Source organism: Tupaia chinensis, unplaced genomic scaffold, assembly GCF_000334495.1.
Source record: "Tupaia chinensis unplaced genomic scaffold, TupChi_1.0 Scaffold000370_1, whole genome shotgun sequence".
NCBI classification, from domain to species: domain Eukaryota; kingdom Metazoa; phylum Chordata; class Mammalia; order Scandentia; family Tupaiidae; genus Tupaia; species Tupaia belangeri.
The window spans coordinates 6,424,428-6,439,879 of NW_006159867.1; the positions used below are offsets into that span (position 1 = coordinate 6,424,428).

At 37.9% G+C, this 15,452-nt stretch overlaps 1 protein-coding gene across 1 annotated transcript in view; it reads left to right on the forward strand.

Moving 5' to 3' along the window:
- LOC102491318 (sodium channel and clathrin linker 1) overlaps positions 1-7,757 on the forward strand; it is a 41,862-nt gene extending 34,105 nt beyond the window's left edge. Inside the window, exons 9-10 of the mRNA XM_006153384.3 lie at positions 6,870-6,940; positions 7,282-7,757. Of these exons, the coding sequence (XP_006153446.2) occupies positions 6,870-6,940; positions 7,282-7,381 (171 nt within the window). The 3' untranslated portion in view covers positions 7,382-7,757. The remainder of the gene's footprint in view (positions 1-6,869; positions 6,941-7,281) is intronic.
- Positions 7,758-15,452: the final 7,695 nt, after the last annotated feature.

The window sequence follows — 15,452 nt, forward strand, 5'->3', positions numbered from 1 at the left end:
AAAAAAGTCATAGAATTCTATTTTACCAGTTCAGTCTCATGTAATCTCTCTTTCGTTGAATTTGCAGTGTTACTGTGGTCTGACCTTCCCATTAACATTCAATATTATTGATATTTCAGAACTTGTGCCTACCAATAAGTTGACCTTTTTCTTCGTCTTTTTTCTTTAAAAAATTATTTTATTTAACTTTATTTATTGATTTTTTAACTTGACCAGAGAGGGACAAGTGACAGAGAGAGGGAAAGCAAGAAAGGAAGCCACCAGGTCCGGGACTCAAACTGTTGTCTCTCATATGAAAGTCCAGCACCCTTAACCACCATACCACCTGCTGGCCCATTCTTGGTCATGTTTTGTTCTCTTATTTGTTCCTCTTGGTTTTCCTGGTATAGTGTTCCCTTCAGAACTTTTTGAAGAGCTGGTCTGGTGTTGGTAAATTCTTTTAGGTTTTGTTTATCTGAGAATGCTTTTATCTTTTCTTCCCATATGAAGGATAACCTTGCCAGATACTGTATTTTTTTTTGTTTTTTTTTGGAGAGATTTTCACTGTAGGGCGCATGCGCTCACCAGACAGACAGAGAGAGACATAGAGACAGAAAGCGAGAAATCACCCCCCGGGGGGGATGGTCACGCCGCAATCCCTTCTCCTCCATTCTCCTCTCGGGATCTTGGGCACGCACGCACACGTGCCCGGCGTGAGTTTTAAGCCACCGGGTCCGGGACCCGAACCGCAGTCAACTACGTGGGAGTCCAGCGACATAGCCATTACGCTAACTGCTGGTTCCCCAGATACTGTATTTTTGGCTGAAAATGTTTTTCACTTCATACTTTGAATATATTTTCCCATTCTTTCCTTGCTTGCATTGTTTCCAATGAGAGGTCCAATGTTAGTTAGCCTGATAGGATACCCTTGGAAACTAATTTGATGTTTCTCTCTTGCCAATTTTAGTATCTTATCTTGGTCTGAGGTTTTGGTCAATCTCGCTATGATGTGCCTTGGAGAAGATCTTCTTGGGTTGATTCTATGTTGATTCTATGTATTTCTTGGGTCTGGATTTGAATGACTCTCTAGGTTTGGAAAGTTTTCTTCCAAGATTTCCTGGAATAGATTATCAGTGCCCTGATTAGTTTTTTCATCTTCTGGGATACTGATTATCCAGACATTTGGGTGTCTAATAGTATCTAATATTATTCGTATATTATTCTCATTTGGGGGGGTTATTTTTTCAGTCTTTTTGGTGAACTTTTCTAGGTCAGAGGTCCTATCTTCTACATCTGAGATTCGATCTTCTGCATGATCTAATCTGCTTTTAATATTTTCAAGGGAGCTTTCGATTTCCTGTATTACTGCCTTCATCTCTAACAGTTCCGTTTGATTCTTTTTTATGGTGTGTATTTCCTCTTTCAGAGCATGGAAGAACTTCCTCACCTCCTGGAATTTGTTGTCTCTTTTCTCCTGCATTTTCTAGAGTTCGTTGTCTCTCTTCTCTTTTATCTCTGTTAGCTTTGTTGCTATGAATATCCTAAATTCTTTATCTGACATTTCCACGAGTTCCATTGTACTATTTGTGGATGATGAAGGGCTGTTTTTTCCCCTTGGGGGAAAGATATTTTCTTGATTCCCAGATTTCTTGTACTTCTGCAGTTGTGGTTTCTGGTCATCTGATGGATTATACGTTGTTTCCTACCTTCTGGCTTTTTGTTGGGCCAGAAGAAGAGGTTTGGGGCAGAGTCTTTCTGGTTAAAGGGGCAGGGCTAGGCCCAGCTGAGATGCACATGGATTCTGGCTTTTCACTGGGTGTTGGACCGAAAGAATCCCAAAGTAATTTTTTAACTTGAAATGGAAAGATGGTAAATGGTAACAAAATAGCATATGAAAGAAAGTGTAAAACTTGTTGGAAAGGTAAATATGCAGACACATACAGAATACTGTATTACTATAGTTGGTAGGTAAATCACTTTTAATCTTGACATAAATATTAAAAGACAAAAGTGTTAAAATAGCTATCACTAGAAAATATGTTAAATGATACACAATACAACCAGATGTAAATTGTGACAATAGTAATGTGGGGAGTAGAAGTTAAAGTATAGTGTTTTTATATGCTATCCATCTTAAGTTGTCAGCCTAAAATACACTGTTATAACTATGAGATATCTTATATAGTCCCCAAGTTAACCACACACACACAATAAAAGCCTGTAAGCAACACATAACAAAAAGAGAAAGGAATCAAAAGCATATCAATGCAACACATCAACAAAACACAAAGGAAGACAACAAGAGAGAGGAAGACAACAAAACAGGGGCAAAAGAACTAAACAACTAACAGAAAATGACTAACAAAATGGCAGCATTACATTATTTTTCCTACCAATAATCACTTCAAATATAAATGAATCAAACTACCCAATCAAAAAACATGGTATAGCCGAATGGATAAAAAATCCTACTTATATGTTGTCCACAAGAAACTCACTTTAGATTTAAGGACCCAGAGGCTGAAAGTGAAAGTTTGGAAAGAGATATTCAATGCAGATGGTAAACAAATGAGCAAGTATGGCTATGCTTTGGAAAAAATAGATGGTAAATCAAAACTCCTAAGAGGTAAAGAAGTACTAGAAAAATATAATAGCTAAAAATTTGTATGTAGCCAACATTCTGAGCACCTTGAGTATATAAAACAAATATTGACAGAACTGGAGAGAGAAATGAACAATAGTAAAATAATATAGGATGCCCAGCTTCTGTGGCATAGTCAGTAACATACTGACCTGCAGTGCTGGAAGGCACATGGTCAGCTGCTGGTTTCGCTTCCCAGTTAACCTGAGAACATGCCAGGTGTGCACGTCCATGCCTGAGAGCCAGAAGGAGGTCATTTCATGATGAGACTCTTGTCAGGGTGCCTCTCCCTTTCTACTTACCACCCTCTCTCTGCTCTTTCTGTCTCCCATTTTAAAAAAGTCAAAATCTTAAAAAAAAAAAAAAAAAAATTAAGAGCCTTAAGCTAACAGAAGAAAGAAAATGACCAAAATTAGAGCAAAGAAGACACAAACATAGGAAGACGTCTTATGTTCAAGAATCATATACCTTACTATTATTACAATGTCCATACCACCCAGAGTTATCTATAAATTCAATGAAATCGCCATTAAAATACCAATAACATGTTTTGCAGAATTAGAAACAATCCTGGGACCAGCAGATGGCATAACGGTTATGTCACTGGACTCTGACATAGTCGACCACAGTTCTAGTCCTGGACCTGGTGGCCTTAAACTCATGCCAGGCACATGTGCCAAAAATCTCTAGAAGAAAATGGAGAAGGGATTATGCTGTGGCCCTCCCCCTTGAGGGGTGATTTCTTGCTTTCTCTCTCTCCAGTGAATGCACATGCCCTATAGCAAAAAAATCTCTCTTAAAAAATAAAAGAAATAGAAACAATCCTCAAGTTATTTTTTATAATTATTTATTTAATATTATTTATTCATTCATTTATTTTAATTTGACCAGAGAGAGATACACAGAGAGAGAGAGAAAGTGAGAAAGCAAGCCACCCGGTCCAGTATTCAAACCTCAGTTGGCCAAGTGGGAGTGTCCAGTGCCTTAACCACCACGCCACCTGCTGGTCCCCACAATCCTGAAATTCTTACTGAACTACAAAAACCACAAATAGCTAAGTCAATCTTGTGAAATAATAACAAAGCTGGAGATACCACATTTCCTGATTTTGAAATATACTACAAAGCCACAGTTATCAACCCAGTATGATACTGGCATAAAGACATACATATAGACAAATAAAATATTGGGTTGTCAGAAAAATCATGGCTTTTTTTTTTTTTTTTTTCGCAAAAATGCATCATGATTTTTTCGACAACCTAGTAAAATAGAGAACCCAGAAACAAATCCACATATACATAGTCAGTGATTCTTTGACAGATACCAATAATATGCAGTGCAGAAAGGATAGTCTTTAATCAGTGCTATTGTAAAATCTAGATATCCGTGTGCAAGAAAATGAAATTGACCTTTATCTTACACTGTACACAAAAATTAACTGAAGGTTAATTAGAGACTTAACGCTAAGAACTATATCTATAAAACCCCTAGAAGAAAACCTAGGGGAAAGACTTCATGGCATTTACCATTATAAACCACAATGTCCATGGGGCCAGCAAGTGGCATGGTGGTTAAAGGCGCTGGACTCCCACATGGCCGACCATGGTTCAAGTCTCAGACCTGGTGGCTTGCTTTCTCACTTCCTCCCTCTCTCTCTCTGTCTCTCTCTGATCAAACTGGAAAATAATAATGATAATAATGAATAAGTAAAATAAAATAATTCTTTAAAAAATAAAATAAACCACAGTGTCCATCTAGGTTTTTGGTATTTGTTTAATTTTTCTTGTGTAGTAAAATTTATCTATGTGCACCAAAAAAGGTGATATAGTCTCTCAATACCTAGTGACAATTTAACCTCTCTGTGAGAGGGGCAGATTCAAATAATAAGCCAAATGGAGAAAAGAGACTTTCTGAATGAATCTGTTTAATGCAAAATACATGCACACACTCACAGAATAGGCAAAAGGCAAATATATATGCAAACAAGTAAAAGGCAAGTAAAAGGAAAAAAGAAATAGCACATAAGCATACCAAGGTAATAACAAAGCAAACTCCCTGCATCCATGGGAGAAATCATCTCTTGGCCTAAGAGATCAGTCCACTCAAGATGACACACAAATGTGTCAAGACCGCCTTCAAGTCATCAGTGATGAGGCTCATGGACTGTCAAATCAGATAGGACCTCCAGCTGCATCAGTCTTATCAAATGGATGCTCACAGAGAGTGGAGCCACAGCAAGATGTGTCTCATAGTAGTTCAGAGACTCTTTGTAGTCCTGAAAGCATTATCTTCGCATCCAGGTGTCACTTGCGAAGGGAAAGGTCCCAGAGCCCAGCAGCTCATTAGTACATTGACACCATGGATATCAGTTGGTTTGGCTGAGTTATGGCAGGTATGACCCAACAAAATTCATAACACTCGAGGAGTTATATTGTCAAAGCATTCAAAGTGAGGTTAGCACAGGAAAAGCATAATTTATGTAAGATTACTTGATTCAACAAGAATCATTACACTGTAAAAATACACATTGTACCAGTCATCGTTCTACCCTTTTTCTGCAAGTAACAATCTTTTCTTTTCTTTTTTTTAAAAATTTTTTTCCATAGGGCACTCACACTTACTGGAGAGAGACAGAGAGAGAAAAAGAAAGTGAGAAATCACCACTCCCTGAGGGGATGTGCCCATGCCACAATCACTTCTCCTACCTCTGGGACTTAGGGCATGCACACACTTATGTCTGGCATGTTTTTCAAGTTGCCAGGTCTTGGACTCGAACAGCAGAGTCAGCCACGTGGAATCCAGCACTTTAAATACCATACCATCTGCTGGCTCTGCTCATGATAGTCTTTTTAATCATGGTCTGTGAATTAAATACAAAATTTTGGTCTGCAATGGTCTGCTTCCCCAGATAAAGATGAAATTCTGAGGCCTTCTCTCATGTCTCAAAAAGGGCATTCACTCATTCATTCCTCAAAGGTCCAGGTGCTTGGATGTACTAAATCATGGGCCGTACTCTGAGGGTTCTGGGAGAAGCTCATCCTCAGAAGAGGATCATATTATAGCTAGGAATACATAACCTTTAGACCCTATTAGGGATAATGTCTATGTCTCTCTTTCTCTCCGTCATTCATGGAAAAAATAAATAAGTTTTAAGAGAAAATCTGATGGACGAAATTGGGTAGATCAAGAGAGAAGCACAGTGAAAGCTGTCTCAGAGACTTAAGCTAGAGAGATATCAGCATAAACTGTTTGGTCAAGGAGAAACTAAAATCACGACTGTCATAGTTAAATAATAGCTATAATAAAAGATAAGGGATTCGTAGCTTCACAGCAAAACCAGAACTTATGGGAGAAAATCAATCCCCTGAGAAATAAGTGTTTGTATAGTTGGGAGGCTACTTCATATCTTTCTTTAGGTTCCTCCACAGCAGATCCTGAGGAAAGGGTTCCAAAGCATGTCATTATGTAGGAGGTAATACCAGTTAGCCCCAGGAGAGGAATGGGGAGATTAAGAAGTAAGCAACTGATATTTAATCCCATTATGAATGCTGAAAGCCTCTGTAAAACACTGTCCTTGGAGTTGTTTCACCCATTCGGCAAAGGATTTTGAGTTCCTTATGCACTAATTCCCTATAGTCATCTTGGCCTGCTCAAGCTCAGAGTGGGACATTAATTCCACAGCACTTGTGCCTTCTGTATGGATAGGTGAGCAATGGAGGGCCAGGTAGTCAGGGAGAGCCATAAGACTCACAAGTGCCCATGAAGTAGTTTGAAGTGAAGCAGGTATCTACTGAAGTATTGTGTCATCGGAAAAGTCATGATGCCGGGGCTGGCAGGTAACAAGGTGGTTAAGGGTGCTGGACCACATGGCCGACTTGAACCATGTGGCCGGCCTGAACCACATGGCCGACTGTGGTTCAAGTCCCGGACCTGGCGGCTTGCTTTCTTACTTTCTCTTTTCCTCTCTCTTCTTTCTCTCTCTCTGGTCAAGTAAAAGATAAATTAAATTAAATTATTTTTTTTAAAAAGTCATGATGTCTTTTTGCGTAGAAAAATAAGTCATGACTTTTCTGATAATCCAATAATAAAGGTGAGGAAAGATGGCCAGGGTTACCACTTATTCTTAAAAAAAATGTAATTATTGGCATGTGTCTCTGTTTTTTCCTGCTTATATGCCTATGGTTAATCTTCAGAGATATAGTTCTAAGTGTTTTAATACAGGTTGTTTCTTTTTTTTTTCTTGTGACAGACCAACCAACAATTTCTGAAAACAGTAACTGAACAAAATGTGGAAATCGAGCAACTCCGAAAACAACTTAGGTATTTCTTAAACGAATTTTGTTATATTATTATTATTAATTATTTTTCTTTAAGAGAGATGGTGGTGCTATAATTTTTCCCATGGGTGCTTTATTTGTCTCCCCTCCTGTGTTTTAATACTTTTGCCAGAAGGAGTGTGTACTGGCCAGAGAGCCACAGAGACAGAGAGAGAGAACATGAAAAAGCAGCCCCTATGGGGGATAGATTTGCCACAGTCCCTTCTCCATCTCTCCCTCCTTTCGGGATTTTGGGCACACTTGCACATGCACCTGTTGTGTTGTGTTTTTTTGTTTTGTTTTGTTTTGTTTTCGAGATACCAATCTGAGACTCTAACCCCACAGCTGGCCATGTGGGATCCAGCACCTCAACCACCAAGCCACCAGCTGTCCCTCGTTTCCCTTCTTTAAAGCTTCTGTCAGTAGCATTTGTATGATCTGTTAGGACATGAAGAGGCTGAAATCAAGACCACTCATCAGAAGGCAACAATAATAAATATGTACGAGATGTACCATGATGGTAAAACCAGTGCTACAGGAGAAAACCAATTCTCTTTGAGAAAATTTGCTACATATAGAAAATTATCTCATTTCTTTCTTGGGATTCCCACATAAGCAGACTGAGAAAAGGGTTTCAAAGCATGTTTCTTTAGGCAGTAATACCAAGGAGCACCAGTCGGGGAGTTAAAAGAGAAGGCTGTCAATAAAGAGATTTCGTAAACCAGGCGACTTACTACTATACATATGTATTATGGTCCAGTGGTTTAATAATCATTATATTAATAGTATTTATAGGAAAATCAACAAATAAGTAAGATTTTTTTTCACTTTCCTTCCCTTTAGTCATACTACTTAAAACTTAGCACTTCAGTCATATAAGGTTTTGGTCTATGATGCAGTCATTTTAAATATCATTAAATTGTAAAGTAAGTTAATGCTTATTAAATGAACTTTGCTGTCCATTATTCCTGTCATCACGTGTTTGAGCCCACAAAGTAATGTATTGGTTTTTTTTAAAAAAATTATTTATTTATCCACTCATTTATTTTTTAATTTGACCAGAGAGAGACACAGAGAGAGAGAGAGGGAAAGTGAGAAAGCAAGCCACCAGGTCCGGGACTCAAACTGTTGTCGGCCATGTGGGAGTGTCCAGCACCTTAACCACCACGCCACCTGCTGGCCCCAATGTATTGTTTTTTAATTAAACCTTTTTTTGAGATTTTATGCACCACTTTTTATAGTTTGATTTTATTGCTTTCATCGTCTTAATTTTATTTAAATATGTTTACTTTCTTTTCCCCTAGTTTTAATCATGGACTCTTATTTGGTCCTTATTCCTTTAGAAGGTTTTAATTTTGCAGTTTTACAATTTTATGTTAGGATTTTATTCCTTTTTTTTTTTTTTTTTTTCAAAATGGAAGTAGTCTTTTAAATTATAAAAGTAGTATGTGTGTGTTGGGGGGTGGATCTTGATGACCTGATGATTAAAGAAGCTGAATCCCACATGGCTGGCTGCACAGTTCGAATCCTGGACACAGCAGCTTGAAAAATATGCCAGGCTCATCTGCATATATGCCCCCAAAAGATAGAGAGATGGGGAAGAAGGAACTGTGGCAATACCAAAGAAGGGTGCTTTCTCCCTCTTCTTGCTTTCTCCCTCCTCTCTCTCTCTCTCTCTCTCTCTCTGGTGAGCACATATGACCTTTGGCCATTAAAAAAATTAAATCAAGAAGCATATTTGTATATGGGTACATTTGTTGCAATTTTTGTCAAAAAGCCAGTAGGTTGTTTATAGAATTTCAAAAACTGACTCTGTCACTAGAATGTATATAGCTATGCAAAGGTCAAGAGGAAGAACAAACCAGGGCTACTTCCTGGACAATACATCAAGACTTATAAAGCCAAAATTAAGATAGTGGCATTGGAAAAAGGTAGACAAACTGAACTGATCAGAGAGGCCAGAAACAAACCCACACTAGTATGAACTGTTTTTCCCAAAAATTGTCACTATCCTTTCTTTCTATTTGTATTCATGCTCTTTGTTAGAAGTCTTCTATGTATCAAGATACCTCTTGATATTTAGGGACCGGCAGGTGGTATGGTGGTTAAGGACACTGGATCCCCACACGGCCGACTGCACTTTGAGTCCTGGACCTGGTGGCTTCCTTTCTCACTTTCCTGCTCTCGCTCTCTCTCTCTGTCTCTCTCTGCCTCTCTCTCTCTCTTACTCTGTTCCTCTCTGGCCAAATTGAAAGAAAGGAAGGAAGGAAGGGAGGGAGGGAAAAGAAAGAAAAGAAAGAAAGAAAGAAAGAGGGGCAGAGAGAGAGAGAAAGAAAGGAAAGAAAAGAAAAGAAAGAAAGAAAAATGATTTTTTCTTAAAAGAGGTATATTTAGCAGAAGTAACTAATCTTCTAACTGGATACTTAGGCAAGATAGCAGGTAAATAGTTAAGTAATATGAACAATAATACCCTGTCAACTAAAGTAGGAAAATAAGGTTTAACCAGGTTTTTAATTACATTACAGATTTGTATTAAAAATCAGTGGGCAAGGGGGCCAGCAGGTGGCATGGTAGTTAAGGACGTTAGACTTTCATATGGCCTAGTATAGTCTGAGTCCAGGCCTGGTAGCTTACTTTTCTCACTTTCTCTCCTTTCTCTCTCCCTCTCCCTCCCTCCCTTCCAGTCAAATTTTTAAAAATAACTAAATAAATAAATAATTCTTTTTAAAAAATCAATGAGTGGAATTGAAGTACTTTTCCCCATTCTTCCTGCCAAATACAACTAAAAATCCTGGATATATATACAGAACAAATGTAAAAAGCCTTGTGGGTAGAAAAACCAAACAAACAAAAGCAAAAAGCAGACCAGGTAGGTAACTCAGGACCCTTGGTAAGTTTCCTGGTTTGTTTTTGTGTTTTGTTTCATATACACTAGAAGCTGACAACCTGGCAGCACTAAATACAGACCAAAAAAAAAAGCCTCAAATCAGAGATCTACTCCATGTAATCAGAGGACCAGGAATGAATTGAACTAGTGTGGCAAAATGGGCACTAACCTCTTTATTACAGCCAAATAGCACATGAAAAAACTGTGGACCCACCTATACGCATGCCAACAGAGGCTGCCTGGTGAGGGACCTAAATTTCTGCCTAGCCCAGCTGGTAGTAACAAGGCAAACCCCTTCCCCGTAAAGAAACAGTGTCAGAGGGAATCTATTAAAATAGGTGCAAAATAATATCCAGAACCTTACAATATAATATTCAAGATGCTCAACTCTTTATTAAAAATTACTCATGCTAAGAATCAAGAAAACCTCAACTTGAATGAAAAAGGGAATCATTAGAATCGGCATCTAGATGACAAAGATGTCAAAGTTATTTGACAGAAATTTTTAAACAGACTAATTAAGGCCACAATGAGCAATTACAAACAAGATTTTAACAAATGAAAAAAGTAGAAATTATCAACAAAGAAATTAAAAATCTCAACAAAGAAATAGAATATTTGCGGAAGAACTACATAGAAATTTTAGAACTATTATGTTGGGTGGGAATTTAATTCTCTGATAAGTATAAGTCTTCTCAAGCCTCTAAAATTAAAATCAACATAGCTTTTTATTTTTCTTTTTAGATTATTTTGCTCTAGGGCACATGTACTTGCTAGAGAGACAGAGAGAGACAGAGAAATAGAAAGTGAGAAATCATCCCTCTGGGGGATGGCCACGCCATAATACCTTCTCCTCCATTTTTCTTTCAGGATTTGGAGCATGCATGCACATGTACCCAGCATGAGTTTTAAGCCGCCGGGTCTGGGACTCAAACTGTGTTTGACTACGTGGGAATCCGGTGATGTAACATTATCTGCTGGTCCCAACATAACTTTTATTAAAATTCCTGTAGTCTGTGAGAGACAGGGAGAGAAAGAGAAACTTGATAATATAACAAAATGAAATAGTAAAATCTTAATTATTAAGACTATTCTATAGAAGAATAAAATGCAGTGTTATGTACAAGTGTGAGTTTGGCAGAATACAATGGGATTAAAAAGTATGGGACCAGCAGTTGGCATAATGGTTACATTGCTAGACTCCCATGTAGTGGACTATGGTCAAGTCCTGGACCCAATGGCTTAAAACTCAGGCTGGGTATGTGTACCTGTGTGACCAAGATCCCAAGAGGAGAATGGAGAAGGGATTGCAGGGTGGCCATTTCCCCTGGGGGACTCTTTCTTGCTTTCTGTCTCTCTCTCTCTCTTTCTCTGGCAAGCACACATACCATACAGCAAAAATCTCTCTAAAAAGAAAATAAAGTGTGTGTGTATCTATATCTATATATAGGGAGGGAGAGTTTGGCCAATGGTAGAGGGCATTATAAATCAGTCTGGAAACAATCATGTTATGAATAGTTATGAAAAAAATTATTTAGGAACATGTATTTAACATATAAAGATGTAGTTACAACAACATGGATCTAAAATAGACAGTGCTTATTCTAAAAATGTAATATAGATCTGTAGCCTAAATCACATACATTTAGGAACAGTATGTATTTTACCAGTATATGTACATATGCAAGGATATATCACATTTTAATGTGAATCTGCAAAGTAGAGGGAAATAGAGAAGGATTGGGAATGAACAGGAAAAGAAAAATAAACCAATGAAAGTGGTATTCCATAGCTAATAATAATAGGTCACAGAATTAAAAGTGTGATTTAACTCAGCCCTACTTTTCAGGATCAGAAAAGTGAAAGGAAAAAAAAGAATATTAATGTTTATGACATATGAAGGATAACTCAGAATTCAGAGATCCTGGAAGGAAAATGAGTAAGGAAATTGGTTCATAAAGACATGCAATCATCGGAAAATAATGGAAATAGGAAATAACATGCAGGGGCGTGCCCTGGAGTGCAGTGATTAAGCACTGTGGGTAAGGAGCAGGGTCCCACATGGCAGATGGTTGTTGGAATCCTGACCCTAGCGGCTCGGAAGACACACCAGGTGCGTGTGTGTGGGTACTCAAAATCCTGATGGGAGGGAAAATTAAAGAAAGAGATTGTGAAGTGACTGTACATCCCCCTTACTGGAGATGTGCTCGCTTACTTGCTCTCTCTCCCTCTCTTTCTATTTCTGTGGTGAGCATGGATCTTCTGACAAAAAAAAAAATGTTAATATAAATGATTCTGTGTAGGAATAATGTACAGAGTGTGGAGATTTTGATCTAAATGACAGGGGAAGGATAATGAAATTTATTGCTAGATGGTACCTTACTGATCATTGAGTTTTATATAATCTTTTTATAGAACAGACTGATCCAAAGGCCCAGAAACTATTTGTCTTGTCTAAGGATACACAATAAATTCATAAAAGATGGAGGTGGAGAGCAGGTGGACCGCCAGTGGTGTGGTAGTTAAGTTGGCTGAATCCACTTGGGTAATTGTGCAGTTTGAATCCTGGATCTGGTGGCTTGAAAACACACCAGGCACATATGCATGCATGCCCAAAATCCTAAAAAGAGAAATGGAGGAGAAGGGATTGCAGAGTGACCACTGAGGAGGGGGTGCTTTCTCTCACTCTTGCTCTATTCCTTGGTCCCTCTATCTCTGGTGAGTGCACGTGCCCTCTAGCAATTTTTTTTTAACATTCCTAAAAGCCAAATTAGAATTCATACTTTTCCGTTTCTTATCCAGTAAGTTTCTAAACCTGGCTCTCTGACAATATCCACAACAGTAAAGTCAAGAATCAGAGTTGATCAGGAAAAAAAGGATGGTGGGTACATTGATTTTTTGACATCTGCGTGGAAGATTCCTTTAGCTTGTGCACATTTGTGCTTCAACTTTCTAAGTAGAGAATAGAGTGTGATAAAGCTAGTTGTGGTTTTCTAAAACCTAAAAGGTCTTAAGTGTTTAATTGTCCATGAGCAACTTTGCCATAATATTTACTGACAGTATTCCATAGCTTAACATTAAGCAGTTCAGAGTTGTATACATAAAACTATGCCTGCTTTTCCTGCCACAGATTGGGAGGAACATAAGGATAAGCAGATGCTTATTTTAGGGAAGAGGGTGTTGCTTTCAAGTTTGACAGATTCTGAATGATGGGCATATTGACATTACCCGGATTTAGGTTTTGAGATGTTCTGTGTAACTATGCCAAAGAGTGACTAAATTAGAAACTCTTTAAACACCAGAGTTGTTTAAGTTTGTACTTATACTGGAACATACTAGTTTCATTTGTTGTCTGATAATTTGGTACCAAAAATTATAATCATGTGCATTAATAATTTAAAGATTTGGGGCCTGCAGGTGGCATCATGGTTCAGGCGCTGGACTCCCACATGGCTGACTGTAGTTCGAGTCCTGGACCTGATGGCTTGCTTTCTCATTTTCCCTTTCTCCCTCTGTCTCTCTCTGGTCAAATTAAATAATAATAATAATAAAGTTAAACAAATAATTCTTTGAAAAAATGAAATAGTTAAAGGTTTTATAATTTTCCTTGTTGAGAGTTTTTGGCAATACCTGTCAGAGCAGGAAGGAAATAGCATAGTTCCTTAGGCTGAAGATTTACCCATTTTGCTGTTTCTCATAAAACTTTTGATTCTTTCCTCTTTGCCTTTGATCATGATTCTGTTTCTCAGAAAATTCAGAATTTTCTAAACCTGTCTAAAATTTGCCTTCTCTAGGAAAACTTCCTTTGTTCATGCCACCAAATTTTCACTCTTCTATTCTTGTGCATCTACTTGGCATTTATTCATTTAAACTGAGATTTTATACAGTTTCTCTTTAGGTGCTCTTTTGTCCCATGTATTTGTTTATAATATTTATCCAGCTGGGCTATGGAAATGGTTATTTCCAGGTCATCAGTGCTGAGATTTTACATCTGCCTTGTAAAGTCTTAGAAGGAAAGGATTGTCATTTGTGTATATCTTTTATGATTGCCAATACTATTTTTGTAAAAGGATGTACTATAAAGACTAGAGCATTTGCATAGGGTCCATATTAACTGATCAGAATGGTCTCATCAGAGTGTTAAAAATTATCTTAGCCACCAAGAAAGGTCTTATTAATAGATACAGATATTATCTTCATATAAGGAATCTGTAAATTCTCGATCAGTTATTTTACAGCTATTGAGAATTTATACTCTTTAATTCGTTATGCGTGATATGATAGGATAGCTTCTAAATTGCTTTAATTTAACCTGCTTAATCTCATGCATGCTTTTGTGGCTTCTTTAGTCTCTGTGAGGTTGAGATCTCACTTCTTGCTCAAGATTATCCTGGTTATATCCAGCAGATGGCTTAGATGCACTTGAAACACTACAGACTCTAAACTGAACTTAGCGTCATAGCTCCTGAATCTTTTCTCCAGATTTATGAATGGTGCTATCCAATTCCTGATTCAGAAAACTAGGAGGCATCATCAGTTCTTTTCTGTCCCAACTCTACCTTTGGAAAATCCCTCAGACCCTTCACTTGTCCATCACTACATTGTCAATGCCTTTGCCCAGTCCATCTTATCCGAGCTACTGTAGTAACCTCCAAATTGCGTTTCCCTCTTCTTTTCCATGCTGTCATCAAAATGATCTTTCTAAAATAAATCTGATCATGTCACTGTCCTTCGATGGCTATGAAATGCCTACAAGCTATAATCCAAATTACTCACATGACATAGTCTTCCAGGACCTGTCTATGGCTACTTTGCTTTGTATCTTGTCACTCCTCACAAGTTTCCCAGACAAGCTATGCCATTTCATAACCCTCCGTTTTTATTTACATGTTTCAGGCTGCCTAAAATACCTTAATTTGACAAATATCCTCTCAACTTTCAAGGTTTGGCTCAAGTGTCACATCTGGAAATCTTTTCCTCAATTTTTACGGTTTCTCCTCCCCACGTGGAATGAAACGTGCCCTCTTGCTTTGTGCCTCACTGGGGGCTGCATATGTGTCTGTCACCACATTTTTAACATGCTACTAACTGTACATCCACTTCTCTTCCATTGTCTTTAAGCACCTTAAAGAAATGGATCATGGTTTGATTTTTTTTTAAAGGTTTTTGCCATAGGGCTTGTGAATTTGCTAGAGAGAGATAGAGAAATGAGAGGAAAAGTGAGAAATCACTCCGTGGTGGGAATGGCCATGCTGTAATCCCTTTTCCTCTATTCTCCTGGGATTTTTCAGCACACAAGCACACACGCTTGGTGTGCTTTTCACGATGCTGGTCAAACCACAGTTTACCATGTGGGAATCTAGCATCTTCACTGCCATGCCACCTGTTGGCCTCATGATTTGATTTTTTTTTTTTTTTTAACTTGCCATCATCTGGCATAGTGGTAGACATGTGGCAGATGCTGACAAAATTTTTTTCAGGGATTGGGCCAGCTAATTAAATAAATAATTAAATTGTACTTCATTGGAGGGATAAAGCTAACTTATTTAAGTAGGTTTTCTATTTGTCTCCTTGTATTTTAATCTTTCTAAGGTAACACCGTTTCCTTGGACTGTCATGACTTTTTTTT